At 42.3% G+C, this 23,702-nt stretch overlaps 2 protein-coding genes across 25 annotated transcripts in view; one reads left to right on the top strand and one right to left on the bottom strand.

Annotated features, from left to right (window-relative positions):
- LMNTD2 (lamin tail domain containing 2) overlaps positions 1–13,982 on the top strand; it is a 65,404-nt gene extending 51,422 nt beyond the window's left edge. For 10 of the 11 annotated variants that reach the window (XM_077321341.1, XM_077321342.1, XM_077321336.1 and 7 more), the window contains 8 exons: positions 114–259; positions 3,244–3,361; positions 4,736–4,931; positions 5,478–5,597; positions 6,785–6,996; positions 9,280–9,425; positions 11,532–11,617; positions 13,203–13,981. In XM_077321341.1, the coding sequence (XP_077177456.1) occupies positions 114–259; positions 3,244–3,361; positions 4,736–4,931; positions 5,478–5,597; positions 6,785–6,996; positions 9,280–9,425; positions 11,532–11,617; positions 13,203–13,349 (1,171 nt within the window). In that variant the 3' untranslated portion in view covers positions 13,350–13,981. Of the gene's footprint in view, positions 1–113; positions 260–3,243; positions 3,362–4,735; positions 4,932–5,477; positions 5,598–6,784; positions 6,997–9,279; positions 9,426–11,531; positions 11,618–13,202 lie in introns of all 11 variants that reach the window. The other variant, XM_077321334.1, reaches the window with a different exon arrangement.
- Positions 13,983–14,442: 460 nt separating this feature from the next.
- Positions 14,443–23,702, bottom strand: part of LRRC56 (leucine rich repeat containing 56) — a 95,098-nt gene continuing 85,838 nt past the window's right edge. For all 14 annotated transcript variants that reach the window (XM_077321350.1, XM_077321354.1, XM_077321351.1 and 11 more), the window contains 2 exons: positions 18,721–19,084; positions 14,443–15,348 (listed from right to left, as the gene is read on the bottom strand). In XM_077321350.1, the coding sequence (XP_077177465.1) occupies positions 15,156–15,348; positions 18,721–19,084 (557 nt within the window). In that variant the 3' untranslated portion in view covers positions 14,443–15,155. The remainder of the gene's footprint in view (positions 15,349–18,720; positions 19,085–23,702) is intronic.

The following is a 23,702-nucleotide window of genomic DNA, read 5'->3' as shown; positions in this document are numbered from 1 at the left end:
AAGGACTGAGCAGTTTCTCACTGCATACAAACAGGAGCAGTCATGTGGCTTTTTGGGAAGGGGAAAGAGAAGCAGATCAAAGTATCCTTGCAGAACTTATTTTCCCTTGACAGCTCAAAAACAAAGGAGAGTCAGTCTGAACCATCTTCATGGGCTCTCCTCACCTGTCAGAAATCAGATCTCGTTTCGACTGACACCAGAAGAACAGAATCTTCTTACAGTCTGCAGTCGATAATGGGGACACCCCAACAAGAGGGCTGTAAGCTAAAAATCTTCTCCTTTACAAAAAGAGATGGTGTTTGCTGGTAGATTAAAGAGTCGCACATGCAACATATGCACACAAACACCCCAACAGCCCTATTGTAATCCAGGCTAATCCTGCTAATTGGCCCATCAGTGCTAGAGCAACTGTAACAGTTCCAGTGCAATCCAAAAACAGAAACCATTAAATATATTTTATTAAGACCAATCTCATCAGAGATTATGAGCCTCTTGTGGCGCAGAGTGGTAAGGCAGCCGTCTGAAAGCTTTGCCCATGAGGCTGGGAGTTCAATCCCAGCAGCCGGCTCAAGGTTGACTCAGCCTTCCATCCTTCCGAGGTCGGTAAAATGAGTACCCAGCTTGCTGGGGGGTAAACGGTAATGACTAGGGAAGGCACTGGCAAACCACCCCGTATTGAGTCTGCCATGAAAACGCTGGAGGGCGTCACCCCAAGGGTCAGACATGACTCGGTGCTTGCACAGGGGATACCTTTACCTTTACCTTATTAAGACCAACCAAAACAACACAATGCATTGTGCATACTTTCAGGTTTTCCAGGTCATCAGCGTTAAGAAGCAAGACATGGGGATGGTGGGGGGACCTCTCTGCATCTTTTGTAGGATGCTTTCTTGATTTCATGGGCCCTGGGTGTGGCTAGCTACTATCTAATTGCCACCCTAGGCATGCTGGAAAGCAGAGTTAAGAACTGCAGTCAATATCTCTCCATTCCAAGCAATATATTAGCTTTTAATTTGAGTACCTCAGGCTATTCTCAGGAACATGCAGGGTAGTTGGGGGTGGGTGTCTGAGTATAAACAGCACTTCCATCATCAGTTAGCAAGTTCATACACATCTATAACAAATACTTCCCATCTGTGCTTTTTTAGTGTGATAAAAAAATGTGTCACGAAATCAGTTCTGTGAGTTCCTCATTATTATGGATACTGTAGCTTATTATCCATACTGAGTAAGGATGTGCACCTCAGGGAAAAACTGGTATTTTCAAATCCAGATGTTAGGGAGCCAAAACAATATTGGCATTCCTGGTTATCTGAGTTACAAATTCAGATTTAATATTTGGATCCAGGGTTCTTTTTAAAGCTCTTTAAGCTAATGACACCAAAATTGCAGCTGAACTATTGGTGTCTATACACTAAAGTCCAATTCTATGGACCTTTGAACAGTACCCTCTGTGTGGGGAAAATATTTCAAGCTTTCTCCAAGGGGAACAGTCATCAGGCACTCCAGAGCAAGCAGAGCAGCCACTGTCCAGAAGCCTCCCAAAGCAGCTAGAACCAACAAGCCCAAAGAGCTAGTGTAGGACTACAGAATCCCAGCAGAACATCAGGACAATATGTTGGACTTTGTTGTTTAGCAAGAGCCAACCACAGACTGCCAGTCAAAGGGTTAAACTGTTTGTTTAATCTTGTTACTAGTGGGACAGGCAGAGTGGGTCAAATGGTCTGTTTTCAAATGTAAATTTCCTAGCTGCCCGGCCATGCCCCGACTCTGGTTTGTCATGTACACAAGTTTGGCAGGAAGAGAAAGAATTCTACTTCCTCCCATTGTTTTGAGAAGAACTCTGCTTTAGGCAGAGAAGCAGATCCATCTTGAATCTCAACCATGTAGCAGCTAAGGTAGACAGCTCCTATAATGAGCTAAATATTTTCTTGATTTTTACCTTCCAGTTCCCTTACCCTGTTTAGCTAGTAAAGTTTGTCTTTTTATATACAGTAAGGTGACCACTTTTGGAGGGACATCTGGGAGCACCTGGCAAATTGTACTTATGTTGCAAGTAAAAATATAAATATTACAATACTATTTTTGCGTTCTATGCATTCTATGAAACTTTTTGTTGCTCCTAATAAACAAAATTTTTAATCAAGAACCCACCGGGTCAATGGTGTCCTGCTTTATCAACGTTAAAATCTGGTCAACTTAATATACAGTAAATCTGCCTCGTCTGGTCACATTATTTATATAATAACTCTGCTAACTTTTACTACAGTAACTTTGCTAAGGGAATAGATTTTTACCAACACAATATGGCAAGCCTAACACAAAAAATTTCAAGCCAGAGAATCCATGTCCATGTTATACCAGAGAATCGCAAAATACAAAGTCGGTGCAAACTAATCTCAGCAATGAACACAGCGTTGCAAGACCAACAAAACCAATTTCAAAGAACAGAATCCAAGCCAAGCAAACCTGGCAAACTATGCTAAGCCCTGGAAAAAAAGGGACACGCAGTAAAATTAAATAAAAAGTAGTCGGAGCCATAAAATGCTGGCTCCCAATATTCCCAGATATTTGCCAGTATATCATCTGAAAGCTCATATATATCTGATCCAGTGCTTCCCTTCATTGTGAATGGGAAGGTGCAGATGTCTGCATGCCCATATCTCATGCTATTTCCACTTTTCATGCCCTCCATTCCCCCTCTGCCAGTGAGATTTCTTACCGTTAAAAAAGTTTGGTAGTAGATACATTGCTATAAAACCATAGTGTTATACCTACTAATCTGTTTTGGGTTTTATTAACCAACAAAAGGATTTTCAGCCAGCATGGGGGATGGGAATTGTGGGTGCAAGGGCATGAGAGTCACCCAATGTAGATATTTTGTTGTCGCCCTGAATGCCTTTGCATTTGTCGCAGCACTGAGTCTACCATGGGGAATTGCCCCCATTTGGGAGCAGCCTAAATCTTTCACTTCCCTCACAGAAGATACACAGTTTGTCTTTACTCTGTGCTTTTAAAATACCACACCCCAGCATGAAAGTCAGTTAAGCATGTGAAACATAGACAATTTTAGCTAAAATATAGAGGAAACATTTTTAAAAAATAGAATAAGTACAAAGGACTAGCTTTACAGTGAAACTAATAGCACCCTTATGTCTAGTCCTCAACCACAGGATTTCTACACAAAAAGGTTTTTATTGGCAAATATTAATGTGCTCTATGTTGTGTTTTACCTTTCTAAAGCAATCGAAATAAGTAATTCTATGGATTACTTGAAATCTGTTCAGTCCAATGTTAGTCTTGGACAGTCCGCAGCTGGGAAAGCACTATGGATGCCTCTGCCTTTCAAAGAATACAAAAAGTAAGTGCAACAGCAAAGAAAAATTTTGAGAGGCCAGCCACAAGGTGAGCAATGCTTCTGTCATTTCTGTGTGACCCCTGGGGCCTAACTATATGTTGTGTTTTTTCCAGAGTCAGGTCAGAAATGTGTTATGTGTGCTTTGTTATACTCCTGTGCTGCCAATTGTTATGGGGAGGGCGATGGGGGAAAAAACAAGCTCCTCGATTTCAATTTCTCCAAGAGTAAGGTGACCAGATTGTCCTACTTTTGGAGGGACAACTGAGGGTACCTGGCCAATTGTACTTATATTGAAATTAAAAAATATATATTATAATACTATTTTTGTGTTCTGTGCATTCTATGAAACTTTTTGTTGCTCCATATAGATCAAATTTTTAATCAAGAACCCCCCCCCCCCCAGTCAATGGTGTCCCGCTTTACCAATGTTAAAATCTGGTCACCTTATCCAAGGGGTAATGGGAAATTCAGAGAGTGGGATCCTATTGTATTTGCCATCTGGAAAACTGCCAAAGGCCAGTTTACACATAGCAAATATGCAATGATAAAATATACTACTAGTAGAAATAAGCCTTTCCCATTGTAATTCTTCCCTTCAAAATCACACCTGTGTCTAATTTATTAACATCCCCTTTAAGATCACTGCCTGCTTATTCTAGATGCCAGGGCTGGTTGCAGGTTCTGGGGGCCTCTGGACAGACAGTAACCTGGGGCCCTCAACAAGGCCCTTATTCCCTTTGCACCCCCAACACCTGCCTGACTCCCAGCTGCTCAATTGTCATTCTCCCACTTGCAAGCTGCCCCCTGCCCACATTCACTTTTTTTCACCACCTGCACCCCCTTTCCCTGTCAGCACTGATCAGGTTGTTGCCATCTCCACCAGCTGTGCCAGCATTGCACACCACCCGTGCCCCAACTCAATGACTCTGGGCAGATATGTAGAGAAGGTTTGTGTGTGTGTGTGTATTGGGGGGGGGGTTAGTGACATTGGACTCCACCAAAAGTCTTTAACCAGTTCCACAGGGCCTGCAAGAGTTGTTCCAGCATACCTATGGTCCAGGCCCTGATGGACCATCAAGAAGTACTGGCCTCACTTTTGAAAACTGAGGGAAGAGCTGTCCTCCAAGGATTCGACCCTCTCCCCCACCTATATCTCAAATAACAACCTGCCCTGAGCATTCAGGAAAGGTGTGCTATAAAAATAAAGATTTATTTACTTCTTTAGCTGTAAGGAGAACTATCTATTCCTGCCTTACATTTTGGGAATCATGGCTATATTTCAACCTTATGCCCTTCTGTAGGGTCAATTTATATGATAGGCTTCTAAACAAATAATGTCTAAGTCATCTTTTTTCTCTTCACGTTTTCTTTCACCAGGGGTATGACCATCACAGGCTCTCTGAAGATTGTCAGCATACATCGTCAGGGCAAATTTGTCAGAATCCTCAATAATTTGTTGAACAAGGAGATAGATCTCAGTGGCTACATCATCCAGCAGTGGGTTGAAGGGTATCCAGTGTCCATCTACCGCTTCCCAAATGGCACTATTTTGCCGGCACAGCACCACATCACTGTAAGGAGCAGAGACCCTCTCACTTCATGATCTTTGGTGTTATGTAAGCCCTTTTGACTTACAAAACAGGAGATGATATCTACATGCATAAGAAACAAGACTGTGATCATTTTTTACTGACAAATGGCCATTTTTTCCCATTCCAGACATCTGAATGTCTTTTTCCCATTGAAATTAACGTTAGAAAATACTTTTTTTGAAACAAGAGATGCAGAGTCTCATTGTGTCATCCTCAATCTACAAACTATTAGTGTAGAATAATGTAAAGTGAATTCAGTAAGACATTGAAAGCACTGAACATCACATGCAACTTGTATTCTGAAGCCTTTCCGCTGGTGTGTGTGAGTTAAAAATGGCTTCAGAAGAGAGTTGTTGAAAGAGCTAGCATCTTTTCAAGCTAAGAAGGACTATTAAGCTATAGTTCCCTGTGATTGCCTATAATGTGTGTTTTGGATCTCCAATGAATATGCGAAGATGTTAAATCTGACGTGAAATGTAAGTCTTAGAGATATGTAGTGTGGTTTATTCATCTGTACTGCTTTTTAGGTCTGGGCTGCAGGGGCTTATCTTGCTCAAAAGCAATCTTCAGACACATTATTAAGCTCACAGGGATTTTTCAGAGCAGGCCCAGAATGTACTACCGTCCTCTACAATTGCTGTGGCCAGGTAAATTGCTTTAACTGTTTGGAAGGCATATAGTGCAGCTACATCTCGTCCACAGTAGATTTGTGCCCTCACATGGGCAGCCAGGGTGGTGAGGTTCTGCCGTGCTGAGGGGCGGCAGGGACTGGGTTGTTTGTTTATTTGTTTGTTTGTTTATGAACGTGATTTTGCATTGGGATGCAGTACCATGTTCCTTAAAAAAAATACCCCAGGCGGATCTGTGGTGCTGTGCAGCACCACGAAGCTGCTTGGGGCATTTTGTCCCTTCCAGGACACCGTAGTCAAGGGAACAGCCAGGCCTGGATTGCCCAACTCTTTCGTTCCCCACAGACCAGGGCCGGCACAGGCCCATTGCCGTCTGGGGCAAAAAAGGGAATGTGGATATATCTGTGTTCCCTTGCCATGGGGCAGTGGATGTCAAGTGGAATCAGGAATTTGCCCCACTGCTGGACAACTGGTAAGGCAGGGCTAATTCCCAGTTCAGAAACAGTGCAGATCAGAGGCTACTGCTCTTAACCATTACATCAAAATGGCTTTCAATTAGTGATTAGTTATTCTACATCCAGTTAATTAACTATCCAAAGTGTAGTCTGGATGTTAAAATCACAAGGTTTGTTAGATGCAAATAATCATAACAAATATTAAGAATTGTAGTGCAGGAGATTCAGGTTAGGATGTCAGATCTAAATCATGTATTGTTTCGCTGCCCCTCACAATCTCATCTATGCTATACTGCTGCTTAAGGGTCAAGTACAGTAGGCAGAATGTATCTCTAGTTTGGTCTGCATAGACTGCCCTGCTTAATAGGAAAACAGAGGCAGCCATCAAATAGTATTGTTGTTAGGCTGTGGGTGGTTATCAGGAAGCAGCTGGGTATTATTAGATAGTTTTGACAGGGCTAGGGTTAGTAAAGAACACATCCAAATACTTGAGTGCTCTGAGGGGAAGGCTAAAGAGAAGACACCTAGCAGAGGGAGAGCATGCCATCAGCTGCTAAAGAAACCATCAGTGATAGGAGAGATTTCTGCTGTTTTATTATTTTTCTCATCGGTATCTTTGAAATTTGTTTAGAGATTTAAAATTGTAAGCTGTTCTGAGCATATTGGCAGAAAGAGGATGGGTGGGGTATATACATGTCAGTACATGTCTGCCAACTGAGACCTGGTCTGTTTCCCTCCTCTCACCCCCAGCCTGTGTCACAATACACAGCACCCCACAGATTCACAGCAGCTGCAGATGCCTACAGTGATAATGTGGACCTTTCGGTGGATAAGTTTCCACTTACTGATGACAAGGAGGAATCTCTTGAATCATCATGGCCCTCAAAGGAAGAAGTAGCTTTGCCTGCAAAGACTCTCCAGAAAGAGATGACAGATGGTTCTTCCAGAACCTTAAAGACAAGGTACAGAATTATCTTAAATGGACATGTAATAAGAGAAATGGTACACGGTGTCATCTAACAGATTACTATCCTGTTGCCTGGTCCACCTTCCTTTATGGACATGTGAGCTCATAATCTCATGTTGTGTTCCTCTTGGTGCATTTAGATGCCAGCGGTGGCTTTTGAATTACCAGATGAAGCTGTGCAGCCATGTTGACAAGTTGCAAAGCTCTTGAAGGGGTCACAGCATGACCTCATCAGCATTCATTCACTATCTTTCTGGCCTATTTAAGATGTCATGAACAACCAGGCTTGTTCCGAGACCTGTTTCTTGCTTCTTAATCAGGCATTCCTTCCTTCTGCCATATATGCAGCATCTTACAAGACTTCCCAGTCTCTAAAATCTTTGATCTAGATTCATCTTCTTGGAAATGTTTGATGTGGGCACCTGGACAAATTAAAATTTGCTTCTTCCCCCCTCAAAGAGTTACTCATAAAGAAATTGAGTTGAGTATTCAAAATAACTGCATTTGGATGTCACAACAAATAAGAGTTCCTCAAAACAAGGAAGTCTTCAATTGTTCTCAACATAAGATGTGGGGATGGAAGGAAATGTATGAATCCAACAAGCCAGTTCACACCCATTATAAATAAAGTCATGTTTGCTCATTAATGTAGGAGTAGAGCCTCTATATGTGTTTGCAGCCTTAAAAGGAAAACTGCAATCAAAGCTCAGATCCCAGAGTGAGAACAACAGGTTTCTGTGTGCCGAAACAAACACTTTTTGTAAGAGCAAGGAGGGATGTAATGTAGATTTAGGTGCATGAATCTTAAAGGTTTAATTGGGGTCTAGTAGTTTGTGTCCAGGATGCCCGACCTGGTGGAATGAGCTCCTGGGTGAGCTGCAGGCCCTGACGGCACTGTCTCAATTCCACAGGACCTGTAAAACAGCTCTTCTACCAGGTCTTTGGGCAAAAGCTGCTATGTGGGAGTGGCAGGATATAAATGTAAAAAATAAATTAAAAACCCTGTAATTTATGAAAAACTAAATAAACTTTCCATATAGTACTTCAGCTGTGTATTTTGGTCTTGAAAAATAATGATAGCCCCTTTCCCCCCTGGATCAGGGCCAGGGTTCTGGAAAGGGGAGAAAGTAACTATCTTTTCCTTGTCATGTCTTCAGTCAATGCTGTCCTAACTGGTTACCTTAAGCTCTGGTAGGTGAAAAGAGGTATCATGCAGTACATTTTCTTCCAACTGGGGATAAAAGCTGTGTAAATAGAAATGGGGGAAGAATTAACCTGTCTTCTCTGGCACTGTAGCTTTGACTCATTTCTCACTGCCCTGTCCACTAGCTTTTTCCAGTCCAAGCTCATGTCTGGGATTTCCGTCACAGAATGCCAGCGCCTGTGGCTTGGCCCCTAGATTGTTAGGGGCTAGTGTTACAGATAACATTACTCATGTTACAGCAATGTCAAATAAATCTGGTGTTGTTTGGATCTCTCTGGTCCTTTTGAAGAGTAACCAACTCTCATTTCTGTCATCCTAGCACATATGCCCTTTGTTCTTCACCCTGTGGTATGCACCTTTCTGCTCTGGCTGAGGGATCTGTTGAACCAAGTGTGGGAATTGTGAATAACGCAGTCTCATCTCAGCGACCAACTTGTGAGGTGCCCTTAAGTGAGCACATTCCCACCACCTGCAATATAGGTTTAATAATCCTGGCCTGCCCTCCAGAACCGTATAATTACTATACTGAATATGAAAATTTGCTTTGACCACACATAATGGACTACAGCATTTTTGTCAGGGGCTAGCTAACAGGAACACATTTCACCAATCTTAAAGACGCTATATTGGCTGCCAGTTTGCTTCCAAGTCCAATTCAAGATGATGGTTATGACCCTGAAATCCCTTCATAGCATAGGACCCACATATCTGAAGACCCATCTTAATTAATTAATTATAATAAATAAATAATAATAAACACATAAACAGAACAAAATTTGAGTCCCATGGCACCTTTCAGGCCAACAAGTTTTATTCTGGGTATAAGCTTTTGTGTGTATGGATACTTCTTCAGGCCTATCTGAAGGGGTGGGCGGGCGTGTGTGCATACAAAAGCTGTTCTGTTGCTTCAGATCAACATGGCTACCCACCTGAATCTAAATATTAGTTCTTAAATGTGAAATGTTTTTAGCAGCCCACAAAAGCTTAAAGGTGACCAACTGTAGCAAAGAGCAGATACTTCGTTCTCAGTGTTTTGGGCATGATGGTGAGTTTCAGGCTGCTTTCTCTGTTCAGGTACACAGAGCCAGTTCCTATGGACTCGTCATGCAGCACAGATTGGAATGTGCATTCCAGAGCAACAAAGATGAGAATCAGTGATGCAAGCAGCCGGTCTTCTATTTTGTCCTTGACCTTCAAAAGTGTCAGCTATCCACTCTTGGGTATGTAGGCCACTCTAAGGATCTCTGTGTTAAATGTTATGCCACATCATGTGTTAAGGACTCTTTTGCCACATAGAATGAATCTATGTTAAAGAAAGTTGCAGATGTATAAAGGTGACCAGAATGGGTTAACTGGAAATAACTACACATTATGAGCAAAAACTTGCAATGACAGGCTAACAATTTTTTTAAGTGACCCCCTCCAAAAAAAAAAAAAAAGAACCCACAGTGATTTCTGAGCTCAGACCTGGGAGGGAGTGATTTTGTGCTGAGAATCTATGAAAAGGGTAAAGGATTAAGCATCCCCTATGGAGATAGTGACAGATTTTATTTGCCTGGGCTCCAAGATCACTGCAGATGGGGACTGCAGCAAAGAAATTAAAAGACACTTGCTCCTGGGGAGGAAAGCTATGGCAAATCTAGACAGCATCCTAAAAAGCAGAGACATCACCCTGCCAACAAAAGTGCGTTTAGTCAAGGCTATGGTCTTCCCAGTTGCAATGTATGGCTGCAAAAGTTGGACCATAAGGAAGGCCGAGCATCAAAGAATAGAGGCTTTTGAACTCTGGTGCTGGAGAAGACTCTCGTGAGTCCCTTGGACTGCAAGGCGAACAAACCGGTCAGTCCTAGAGGAGATCAGCCCTGATTGCTCTTTAGAAGGCCAGATCCTGAAGATGAAACTCAAATACTTTGGCCACCTCATGAGAAGGAAGGACTCCCTGGAGAAGAGCCTAATGCTGGGAGCGATCGAGGGCAAAAGAAGAAGGGGACGACAGAGAATGAGGTGGATGGATGGAGTCACTGAAGCAGTAGGTGCAAACTTAAATGGACTCCGGGGAATGGTAGAGGACAGGAAGGCCTGGAGGATCATTGTCCATGGGGTCGCGATGGGTCGGACACGACTTTGCACCTAACAACAACAACAACAACAACCACCTCTAACCACTGCACAGAACATTTCCCTGCAAAACTTTACTTTAAAAGTTTTGGAGCTCTGTTACGTGTTTCCATTTGCAATATAGTTAGCCTCTGAGTGCACGTTTGCACTGCAGATGTAAATCTGGATAACTATTGTGGCTGCTTCCCAAGAGGGCCCAGGAAATGAACGGGCAAGTGTATGGGCAAGCAGGCACCTCTAGCACAGAAGTCTCTCTATTCAGATTGAAATACAGCTGTCAGGTTTCTTCTGCATAGACACACACAGAAATTGTGCTTATATAGACATAGAAATATAAACCTAAATATATTCCTGAACTCTAGAGTGTTTGTTGCAAATGACCATTTTCTGGTTCTGTTTTTGTTTCTTTTAACTAGAAAGGCAGATACTAATTAAACTGTGTTTTATTCTGTGCTCAAAATATAAATACAATTATCACAACTGCCCTGACCTGTTACTACAGCAAGCACTACTGTTTGGATTTGTTGCACATTCAAGCTGTGGCAGCTGGTTGATTTATTCACTGGCCTTGCAAATAAGAAAGGCAAATGGCTGTGTTGTTATGTTTCTACTGCAAAGGAATTCTAGTTTGGGCTGATGGAGAGCGTGTTGCTCATGTACCTGTCAGACATACCAAATACTACTGAGCCTCATATGAAGCCAATTTAGTGGTATGTTTGGAGATCAGATGGGAAACCTGTTATTTTGAAACGAGTTCTGATCCCATTGCATGTGTGTTTGCAGAGATTGTGTCGTAAGGCAGAGGTGGGTGGCTGATACATAGTATTGCCAGCAACCAGTTACTGGAAATGGAGTAGACTTTTGTGTCTATCAGATTTTTATCCCATTCTTTCTTCAAGGCATTTAGGATACATTGTTCTTCCTTCCTCCTTTTTATTCTCACAAAAATCCTGTAATATGTTAGTGTGAGTGAGTATGGGTAGCTGAGGTCACCCAGTGAACTGTTATGGCTAAATGGGAATAGGAACCTGGGCCTCCATCACCCCCTTTGTCCCCGTTTTGTGTAAGAGTGCTCCCAAGTATATCACTGTATGGGGGATACAGAATTTGGATTTGTCTGAAGTATGGAAATATTGCACTTTCTCTAGTTCAGCTGAGCTTGTAATAAGGACTAATTAGGTACTCTGCTCTTATTTTTATTTTGACAGGCAAAGAGAGCCATTCTTCATCCAGTGTGGATGACTATTATACTTCTCACGCATGGAAGCCTCCACTTGAAGAACCAGAAGCCAGAGTAAGCAAAGTCTGTAAATATATGGAAGAGGTAACACAATTCCCAATCCTGTGCAGGATTTGCTGAGCTCAAGTTCAGATTTACTGGCATTGGGAATAGGAAGCAATGAGAGGATTCCTCCTGCTGCTTCCTTCTCTCTTCCTTCAAAGCAAGGGTCAAAGCATCCATTTCCTCCCAATCCCCTTCTCACGCCAGGAGAATCTGGGTACGAGAGGAGCAGCACAAGTCTCTTCGTCACAGCCCAAGTACAAAGTGTGCTCCGTGGATATTGGTGGTGGGACCTTTTATGGTGGTGACAAGTAATAGTTTGCTAACAAGTAAGGATTTGTGGACTCCTGAGGGTGAGAAGTATTTCCCATCGGTCTCTTAAAATGTGAAGGAAAAAAAAATCAGAAACACAAATGGATGCTAAATGTCAATTGGTTGAATCCAGGGATTCTGTGAGAGCAACTTTACTAGAATGGGCTAGAACGGCAGAAGACTGAATACTATTCCTTTCACAAAGTCTGGGGACCAATGCTTAGCCTTAACATGGAAAAGCACATTAAAAAATCCAGTTAATGCTGTTACTACAAAGGCATTTCATATATGCATGATGGAATAATCCAGAATACATATTTAGCCCACTACCCTCCCAAATCTTCGTACAAATTCAGCAGATAAGTGGTTGATGATTGAAATGGCTTGCTGCAGTATCTGTACACATCAGAGGAAGAAGCCCTCAATATTCTAAATATTTTCAAGCTTTGAGGTATATATTTTTTTCTTTAAGCCAAGGTCTCCTGTTTTTCCATTCTGTCAGCTATGGTAGTTCTGCAAAACATATCAAACTCCACTGTAAGCATTCTGTCAAATAATATACTTTTTTGAAAACTCTTAAAATAAGATGCAACTGACAGATTGCTTACTCTGAAGACAGAATCCTAGAATATTATTTAGAAGAATGACTTAAGAGATATTCTCAAAATGTACTACCAAGCGGCATTTTACAATCATTAAGGCCAAAGATAGATTACCGAAAGGCAAAAGATGACATTGAGTTTTAACTTACTATCCTTATGGATTGGCTTCTGCTCTGCTTTATAACTTCAGCGTCACTTTATTTTGTCTCTACCTTAGGCACTGCATTTTTTGCATGAGAAATGTTTCATTGCCTTTGGTTTAAGAAGTAAACTTAATTTAAGGGTTGGGAAAGAATCTGACTCCTGCAATACGCCAAGGGCTGCAGTTACAGTTTTCACTGGCATGATCCAGTGCCCTATATCACTGCCCTATATCAAACACCTGCTGAACCCTGCTTTTTTGGCAAGACTCGAGCCTGGGAGCAGAATGCAGGACAGGTTCAGGTGTCATAAGTTATCTTTTTATATTTATAGAAAGGATAAGCAGCTGTGAGAAACACGTTTTCCTTCTATGAGGACAGCAATTATACATTTATATTCTCCATGGCTGATGGATGTTCTGTATTTCCAGTGACAGGATAAGAGGCTTGAGTTAACTGTACACTTTCACCTGATGAGGTATGGCAAGCATCACCTAATGCAGTGCTGGCATCTCTTGGTGACAGGCGTGTCCTTTTCTTTAGGCGTTCAAAACGACACTGGACACCACGCTTCCCTTGGTGGCTCTGATAGGACAGAAGAGTGCCCGCTCGAAATACGGTTTCAAGTACATGAGCTATGTTCCCACCAGCACAGATCTGCATTTACGGCGGTACTATTACAATAGCTGATGCAAGGAGGCAAAGGAAGCATGGCTGACACAACCTCTTTAAATACACTATGTTGCAACCTGTCTGATAAGAACTTTTGTGACTTGCAGCTTTAATTGTATAGGTGATTTTTGGTTTATGCTTACCTATCCTGAAAGGGTTCAGTGCCACAATGAAGGGCTATGGGAGGCAGGAGAAAGGAACAGCACATCACTGTATTGTAAACAGGCTTCCCAGTGGAAGGCAATCATTTCTGAATGAAGGTTTAACAGAGGGATCTCTTTTACAAGCAAATGGAAAATATACAAATAATTTGGTATTTGGACTAAACTAGCTATGTATATAGCAGTGGTTCTCAACCTTCATAATGCCGCGATCCTTTAATACAGTTCCTCATGTTGTGGTGACCCCCAACCATAAAATTATGCAAGTGTTCTTTCACAGAAATTAAACCAAAACTGACCAATGGTGTGAAGATCCATTGTTCATGATTGTATATAAATTGTTTCTTCCCAGGGTTTCTCAGTTCAGTTCTGCATCTTGTCCCACCATGCCAGTCTTGCTCTTTTCCACTGCTCCAGACAGATGAATGCTCTATCTCAATCTACCCCGCAAGGCTGTTGTGTGGATGGTGCTCCCCCAGCCAAGCTGCTTGTCTTGCCGCAACCCCTGTGAAAGGGTCGTTCGACCCCCAATGGGCTTACGACCCCCAGGTTGAGAACCACTGCTATAGTGCAATCCTATGCAGAATTACACCCAAATGGACGCAGGAGAGTTTAACTCTGCTTAAGATTGTACTGCCAAAGGTGAAGAGGCTTCAGGGGCTTGAGGTTCAAGGTAAGAGACAGCTGAAGATTTGGACTGAACAATCTCTATTTCATACTTGGTTCTTTCTAGTGTTCTTATTGCAGACTGTATAGAGCTAAGCACCCTACAATTGATGTCTTTGATGAAGTCTGGAAAATAAATTACATTACTTATATCAAACTAAAACTGATCTGGAAAAAAGTTACAGAACATTTGATTGCAAGTGTACACCTGTTGTAAAAAACCACAACAAACACGAAGTAAATGAGTGATTCTTCGGGAATCAACCACATCCACTGAAAACATATTTACACATGCCTTTTAACTCAGAGAATATACAAACTACCCACTCATGTAGATTTGTATGACAGCCATTCTGGGCAAGTGCTATGATTTCTTGTAAGCACAATTGATGTGATAAAATCCTTCTGATTACAACCTCCCTCTGAGCTATTCAGTTTTTTCCCCTGCTGAATAGAATAATTTCAGAAGGGATTACCTGTTTGAACAACAGTGTGAAAGGGAAGTTGGTACCTGAATGAAGGATATGTTCTGCCAGTTAGACTTCTGCCCAAAGAATAGAGAGCCCACTCAGATCCCCAGTTTGTCTTGTTATTTTGTCCATGGGAGTGCCTCAGCTGACACTTGACCAGCTGGGTATCTATGGGGATGTTGACAGACAACCTGTACCTTGCTCCCCCTGGTTCATGAGGCCAGTCATGCAGCTGATCTATAAGGTATGCAGTCTTTTGAGTGGCCTGTAGTGGTACAAGCTGTCTCTCCTTCCAGAAGCTATAAAATGGTTGGTTGCAAGGCTGAAGCTTCTCTCTTTGTATACAGTTTTTCTTTGAGGTAATGAAAGTGTCTCCTTTTAACTGCTTTGCTCGCCTAGAACCACTGTTATGCTTAAGGACTCAGAAAAGTCAGCCTGTGTTACTCATAGGAAATGAGAAACACAGAAAACAGCTGAATGTTTCAGTGCCTTGGCAATGATGTATGTACAGCTGCTCGGGGCATTTCCTACAGCTCAGGAAACTTGCTTTGAGTTATCATGGAGATATTTGGCCTGCTTGGCAAACTCTGCAAGGAAGCCTTGGCGATCAGAGGGCGGCCCACATTCAGCACTGTAAGGGTCTCTGGCGTTTTTGTGCATGAGCGAACAGCTGGGTGGTGAGGGCTGATCATCTTGTGAAGATTGCTGTCCACAGTGGCTCTGAAAGAGAAAAAAACAAAATAAAACACCAAACCACAGTGAACTAGTACAAATATTTTTGAAAGACTGAGTTGACATATTGTATTCATCTGTATTATGTCTAGTGCTGGATGCACCACAGAGGAATAGAAGATTTTCTACAAAACTGACTCCTCCACTCCTAGAATTAATGGGATTTTATTGGGGGTGTTATTGTAATTGGTCATCAATTTTGTAACCCACCACAAGCCACATGTCAAGAGCGGCTTGAAATCAACCAATCAAATATGAAGTTGTTCAGCCATGATATAAAAATATGGATGCATGGTCATGACCTTTGTGCAAATAACAGCCCCACTAAGGTTTTTCTTCTATCATCCTGCCAAAACAGTGGATTCAGCCAGACATAAAGAACAAGTTCTCCATTTGAGGATGCTTTTAGATTCAGAAGTATAGATGACGATGGTGATACCTATGGCACATCACACCTTCAGTCAATTTTGCTGCTTTGCTAGCTGCACCCTTTCCAACTAGAGGCATGATTTGGTTATCCAGATTCTGATCACATTTCGTTACCCCAGTAATAGAATATTCCCCTACACTGGCTTCCTGTTTGCTTCCAAAGCACCCAAAGGTGGCAAACTCAATTGTTATGAGGGCCACATCTAACACAAATATGACTTTGTTAGGCTAGGCCATATGTGCCATATAATGTAATGTCAGGCACTGGAGATATAAACTTTATTCAGGACAGTTGGTAAGCTCTGAGTTGGTGTGTCTCCACTGCAAGGCCCCATACAAGGTGTGTATGTGCGTGTGTGTGCGTGCGTGCATGCGTGCATGCATGCATGCAGAGGAAAACTGTTTGGGCAGACTGCAAGTCCTGGGCAGACTCTCCTGCACTGCAGCCCCCCTCCCCAGTCCACTTCTGCCACCAGTGCTAAGAGCCTGGACTCAAGGATAAACATGTAAAGCAGTTGGATGCTGCAACCTCCACTCACAGGTGGGCAGCAGCCCATGTCCATGGCCCCGTGTACTGAGACCCAGGCCAAGTATAGCCTGATATGCTAGAGATGCCCATGAGGCAGCAATCACCTCTGGCCAAGAATGCCAAATGTTTGTGTCAGGGCGATACTGGGAGTTCAAGCCAGATATTGTTGGCAAACTCTGTCACCCCCTATGCAGTGGCAGCCACCCCAGGGCAAAGGCTGCTGGATCAGCAGATGGGGGAACAAGCACTGCACACACAAGGCCTCAAGTGTGGCAGAAAACCCAGACTGCCCAATGACTAGTATAATTGGAGGTCACTGGCACCCCAACCCCACAAGGCAGGTGAAGGCCACCAGGTAGTCCATGGGAGAGGGAGATCCAGCTTGGTGGCAAGAGTAGGGCCCCAATACATGGAAGAAACTATTGAAGAATACCCTCGCCCTCAACAGCCAAAGTACAGCCACCTCATGGAGGAGTGTGAATATGGTACTGGTCACCAGTAGGCCTCAGCAGAGGATCGTCCACCCCCATCTCCTCCACACACATGTATCATAGAATCATAGAATCATAGAATTGGAAGGGGCCATACAGGCCATCTAGTCCAACCCCCTGCTCAACACAGGATCAGCCCTAAGCATCCTAAAGCTGATCCCCACAGCCATCTGGGGCAGCATCCCCAGAGCTGCAGACTGAGTAGAGCTGCATGTGGAGACCTCACCTTGGAGACCTGAGCTGGCATGAATGAAGCTGTGGTGGCTCCCAACTTACTAGTGAGGCTGCCACTGAAGCAAAGGGGTCCTGCTTGACTATTGTTGTTCCACCATGCTGAAGTGACAATCAGAGTAGCTCCACCCACTATCCTGCTGGGGGGATAGTGGGTGGAGCTACTCTGATTGATCTGTTCCCGCTCATGCACCAGTTGCTCACAGGCCTCTTCCAGTCCCCAGGCCTATAGTTTTGGACTGGGATACTGAAGGGCAGTCTTCTCCAGTACGAACTTGCCCATGGGCCAAAGTCTTATCTGAAGCCCTATCCTTTGTGTACCCATGGGCAGAGACAGCGAACAACCAAAGTCAGGGCCTTGTGGTGGTGGTGCAGTGTTTATTTATTTGTTTGTTTATTTGTTATTTGTTTATTTTCAATGAATGAATGAATGAATTAATGGTTGTGGAAGTCAATCCCCTCTGGCAACAGATTTATTCTAAAACCTTTTTAATAACTTCCTTTGGCGTTTTAGTGAAGTATTTTTCAAGAGGTTCCAGCTATGTTAAAAGAGTCATAAATCCTAAAGGTAAAGGTATCCCTGTGCAAGCACTGGGTCATGTCTGACCCTTGGGGTGACGCCCTCTAGCGTTTTCATGGCAGACTCAATATGGGATGGTTTTCCAGTGCTTTCCCTAGTCATTACCATTTACCCCCCAGCAAGTTGGGTACTCATTTTACCGACCTCAGAAGGATGGAAGGCTGAGTCAACCTTCAGACTACTGCTTGGATTGAACTCCCAGCCTCATGGGCAGAGCTTTCAGACTGCATGTCTGCTGCCTTACCACTCTGAGCCACAAGCGGCTCTATTCAAAGATCCTAGTTCTGTTTTAATTTGCATATGTTTTAAGACTGATGTTTTATGTCTTTAATATGCTCTCAACTGTTTTTCTTTTTACAGTGCATTTCTAAACATACCTTCAATGGTCTTAGAAGGGTGTAACTCTATTTAGGATTGCCTGTTATTATTTATTTTTTTTACTTGGTGTGAACTGCTGTGAATAATATGCCTTGCAAAAGACCAGGGTATGGATATTTTAAACAAACAAGACACCTCTGCCCAATCACACAGTGAATACCATCTGTAGCACACTTGCCAATGGGTGGGAGGGAAGGATAGATAGAAAACAGGATGGGGGATTACTAGTTCAATGGTTAGTTTTTTAAAAAGACACAAGCCGAGACTCGAAACTATCCAAGTCAGGCCTCCTGACTACGTACTATAGGTGTGTACATAGTTGTATATTTGTAATTATTCCTTCACGTGTGTAGAGGCATGTTACAGCGTTGCCTTCTTCGGTAAGGAAGGTATAACCAATCTCAAAGATAATTAATTTATGAACCTATTTAGAACTCTTTGTTAGAGAACTGCATCAATACAGTATTCAGATTCAAAAATCACAGAATCACAGAGTTGGAAGGGACCATACAGGCCATTTAGTTCAAAAAAAGCAAATATAAAATCAATAGGACTGCAGCCCCACAATGACAGAGGTACAAATCCACTGATATTTATGGGTTTAAACCTCAGCTGGATTATCGTCATGATGTTATCATCACAGGGTTAATGAGCCAGCATTTATCCCATAGACATTTTAAATTTTTATTTTAGCAATTCTACCCTCACTTAAGTATCCAAACCTGATGTTTGTTGATCCAATTGCTGCTGGTCCAGAAATGGGCCTTCTCGTTGACTTGTTGATGTTGCCACAAGACCTATACTTCTGTCCTAGCATGGATATGGTAGATGAGGCATCATGCTTTCCACAGAGACTAAGAACAGTAGTCTTCTCAACCACATGCTGCACATCTCTGTTCACAGTTGTCAAAAAAGTTGGTTTCAGCAGAGCTACCTTTTCTGAGCTGGAAACGTTCCGATGTCTGGCTCTGACAAGCCCACCTTTCACACCCTGTATGGATGCAGGCGAGGGACATTTTGGAGGAGAAGGTACAAGAGGGTACTTTATAAGAGCGGGTAATGCATTTTCTGAAACATGCAATGAATCTGAAATGCAATAGGAAAGCACATTATTTAGAAGCAGAGTTCTTTCCAAACTTGAGACAGTTATACAGCAGCTACCCTAGCTGAGATGCTTTCGTGATTTTGATGGATTTAGGATTGGACACCCATGGTTATACCAGGGCAGGAAAAGTGACACGAATTCCCATTAATGTATGTGTTAGGAACCATTTTAAAATCCTGAAGGATCCAGTCAAAGATAAAATCCTGAAGGATCCAGTCAAAGATAAAGATATCACAGGATAGACTGTTCTCCACATCTACATGACATGCTGTGCAGAAGTTCTTTTCTAAAACTGCTTCTGTTAAATCTCCATTTTTTAATTAATACTATGTTAAAAGTGTTGATAATTATCATGGAAAGTATGGACTTAAGTTGACAATTATTGTGGAAGTTTTGGGAAAAGAAGGAGATCTCTGAGTAGGGCTTCCAGTGGTTCAAATAAACAGTGACTTGACCACCTGAACAGCTCCTTATCATGTTCTATGCCCCTTACTTCTGGTCTCCATCACTAGCCTTGCTCAATTCCCTTCTTGCTATAATATTCTGAAATCTGGAATATTATATCTGAATGTAAAGTCTCTGTTGTGAAGCAAGTTAGTACTATTTCTTCTTAACACATGGATGGATTTGTTTTAGACGAAGCACAGGGATCTTGATTAGGCAGTTAGCAAAATAAAGATTTTGGTTGCTTCCCTATGCTGATGAGTCTTTGTTCTACATTCATTGCCACTGCAAATGTAGAACCATTCACAATGAAGCATCCACAGGAGAGCATTCTACTTACTTTCTTCTTCTCCATTCTCTGCTCTTCTGCTCCACTGGATTTTTTGTTTTGTTTTTTGTTTAAAACAAATTCTAATGCTGAATTCTGCCCTGTGTAACATTTGTTCTCCCCTCTTCTCAGATATCCTGCCAACATATAAAGCCTTACCGGCATATTTATATTTGCTGGACTCCCATCTATCAAGAAGGGCCTTTTTACTGACAAAAGTAAACTCTTTCATCTCAAATGTGTCATGGGGAAGTCTCTGCACCAGAAAGGTATTGTCTTCACAGATGTGAAGTCCCGGACACATTCATCCATATTGCATTATTAAACTGTTCAGCCCTTTTGAACCAATGAGCTGCAATTCAGGATTATTTGACAGATTTAAATTCAAGAAGCAGATCTAAGATCCTTACTATAAAATCAGTGTTATGTGAAAGAGATCTTATCCAGCTTGCCAAGGTTGCCGATGTACTTGGGAATATGATGACAGTAAACAGTCGCTGTTTGCCAATGCAGAAGGAAAAGAATCTGGAGAACACAGTGCGAAAAACAACCAAAACAAGAACCTGTGTAGACTCTAAACATCAACATGGAATAAAATTCATGTAGAGAAACTTGTGTGTTAAATGTCTTCTTTCTTTTATTATGATAAACCTTGTGAAAGACAGAGTTTCTGGATCGGGTCTCTGTTTTGAATTGTTCAAATGAGGTCTAATGTGTAGCATACATCTGTGCTCCGGCAAGTAAGATTCCCAAGGTTACGGACTATTGATAAAGATTCCTTTTGGGGAACAACTCACAACATTAGAACTTGTCTGAAGAATAATTCTGGAAACTCTGGGCATTCCGTACATTAGGAAAAATAGTGTTACACCAGCTGAATAACATTACACTAAATATTATCTTAAGAGCCTCTTGTGGCGCAGAGTGGTAAGCGGAAGAAATGCTGTCTGAAGCTGTCTGTCCATGAGGTTGGGAGTTCAATCCCAGCAGCTGGCTCAAGGTTGACTCAGCCTTCCATCCTTCCGAGGTCGGTAAAATGAGTTGCTGGGGGGTAAAACGGTAATGACTGGGGAAGGCACTGGCAAGGCCACCCTGTATTGAGTCTGCCATGAAAACGTTGGAAGGCGTCACCCCAAGGGTCGGACATGACTTGGTGCTTGCACAGGGGATACCTTTACCTTTAAATATTATCTTGCCTCCCGGCCACTCCGCACCTTTTTGTGGTCTTGCTCTTGTCTGCCGCCTTTTCGTGCTTCTTATGCTCCACAAGTACTGCTGGAAATGGTGGAAGAGACCAACGCGCTTTATACGTGCATAGCTCTCTTCCACTTGTCAATCAATCCAGGCAGCCAATCCCCTTTCTCCATTTTTAAGGGTCCCTTGATGCCTGCTAATTTTTTAAATTAATACTTCTCTGTTTAAACGCATATGCATCTAATCATAGATGCATAGTGCTTTTTGAACGCCACCCTTTATGGAATCACGAGTCTTGATACTTTTAAAAATTAGTCTCGTTCCTGATTTTTTTTTGAGGGGGGACTTTAGAGAGGCATACTTTGTGTCACAACTTTTTGGGGGGAAATTTCTGGCATTGTCTGCACACTTGTCCTCCTATTCATTGCTCCAGGCTGTTCTCCATTTAAAAAAAAAAAATCCTGACCCTGGGAACAAGGAAGAGGCAGGTGGGTGAGAGGGTGGGACATTGGAGGCAGAGTAGCACTTCTTCACCTCCATACATTTCTTTTGCTGCTGGCCTGCTGGTTGTCCACAGGGGGATAGCACTTTTTAAGAGGTTGAATCCAGTTTATGCGATTCCCCAGTTTAAAATGGTGGATGTAGCAAGCAGTTTGCTGGCCAAACATGGGAGGTTGGCGATGTCATGCAGAGCGGATGGAATATAGTCTTCACAAGGTAAGCATTTTGCTATATTTATCGCGTGCAGAAAAGCCCTGCCATTTCCAAGGTTTTATCATAATAAAAGAAAGAAGATACATTAATATACAAACTTCTCTGCTCGAACCTAATTCCATGTTGATGTTTAGAGCCAACACAGGTTGTTGTTTTGGTTATTAATGCAGAAGGGATAAGCTTAGATTTGTACAGTATAATTTATCTTTTGGTATGTAGCTATGTTTTCTCTGATTTGGATGTTTGTTATGCCGATAAAGGAGTCTTGAGCCTTACAAAGGTAGTGGCTATATCACTACAGCATTATGTTATAGTGATATACAGCAACTGATGAATAGGTATTTTTCTAATCCTTCAAGTGGCATGGGGGGATGGGAAATGGCAGCCATGATAACAGAAAATTATGCCAATATGGACAGGTGATCTGTGCAACTTTCTATCCATAAACTTGTATGATTCTTTTGGGAATGCTTATACCAAGGCAGGTTTGGGAAATATCAGAATGCAGAAAAGACAATGGAGGACAGCATTGTATGGCTTCTCTACACACACACACACCCATCCATATCACACCCCCATCAAAAAAAGTTCCAGTCTGAGGACTACAGGGAAGCAAAACATCCCTATTAAAGTTTAAAAACAGTGTACCTTAAGAGAAAATGCTGACGTAGGACACTCCATGTGTGTAGTTTTAGAAAATGTAAACAGAAAATGCAGATTTTACTATTTAAAAATTACAGGAACTTTACAACTTCTGGATTCTTGTCAATTTAAGTCCTCAACCCAGTGCCAGGTTTTCCTGTTTTTACACTATAGCTAGCATGCCCAAAGTACATGTTCTTGAGACCCCTTAGCAAGATACTTATCTACAGAGCAAGCTAAGGACTGCAGCAGTGTATGGATTGTTAATTATTTCATTTTAGCAAAGCCAAACCACAGCTAATGGGCATGACTGCATTTCAAAAGAGATGATCTACCGATGGTACCCCAGGCCAGGGTTGAGCTGCACAGGAGTCTCACTGACAGAACATTAAAGCCAGCTCCAGCATCCGCTTCCTGAGCCAGACCAGAGGCGGCTGCCTCTGCAGTGAACTTGCACACAGGATTAAAACACTATGAGGAAAGAGCATCTGCATGGCCTCAACTGACTGAGGTCAAACAACAAGAAATTTTTAAAATGTGAATTTTTAGCAGGACTTACAATACAAGGACTCATTGCTTTAAAAAGAAAGCTGACCTTTTAAAGACTTGATCCAGTACTGATGGTTCCAAGAAAATGGCCTTTAGGGCACCAGTCTTATGTGCTCCTTGGCAAAGACTGATAAATGACTGGAAAGGGCTAGGGGATGTTCCAAGCAATTGATCTCCAGCACAATTAAGTTATGCATCCTGCACATAATCCAGACCTCCTTCTATGAGGGTTTGCTTTTGTTCTAAGGATGTTGTATTTCCCAGCACTGGGTGCTTTACATTTTCCATCAGGGAGAAAGAAACTCTCATTTTGAATTATTCCACTGGATAAAATGGCATCCATGCTTTGATTACAATAGCCACACCATTTTTTGATCATTTGAAGTTTCATTTTAATTCAAAATAAAAGTTTTAGAGTCTAAACCTTTTCCACTGTGGCACTCTGGCAAGGCCCTACTCTAGCCCCTTTTAAAGGTATGTATGGGGGTGGGGAGAATGAAGGATGTCTGGAAGCCCCGCCTTTGCCTCCACAGCAGTGTTGTTCCCTCCCCCATTTCATGAATGTTTTGTTTTTATCTGATTATTTGAAGGCAGGGCACCCGCCTAGGGCTGGAGTGCAGGTCTATCCTGGTGGTGGTGATTTTCAAAGGTCAGCAGGCAGCCATGTCTCTTCTGTCTAGACTAAATAGTGCTATATTATTTTTTAATGTAGACTTGTGCAATGATAA

This window comes from Paroedura picta, chromosome 2 (assembly GCF_049243985.1).
Source record: "Paroedura picta isolate Pp20150507F chromosome 2, Ppicta_v3.0, whole genome shotgun sequence".
NCBI lineage: Eukaryota > Metazoa > Chordata > Lepidosauria > Squamata > Gekkonidae > Paroedura > Paroedura picta.
Note: the sequence above shows the minus strand (reverse complement) of the source record. Positions and strands in the feature narration are given on the sequence as shown.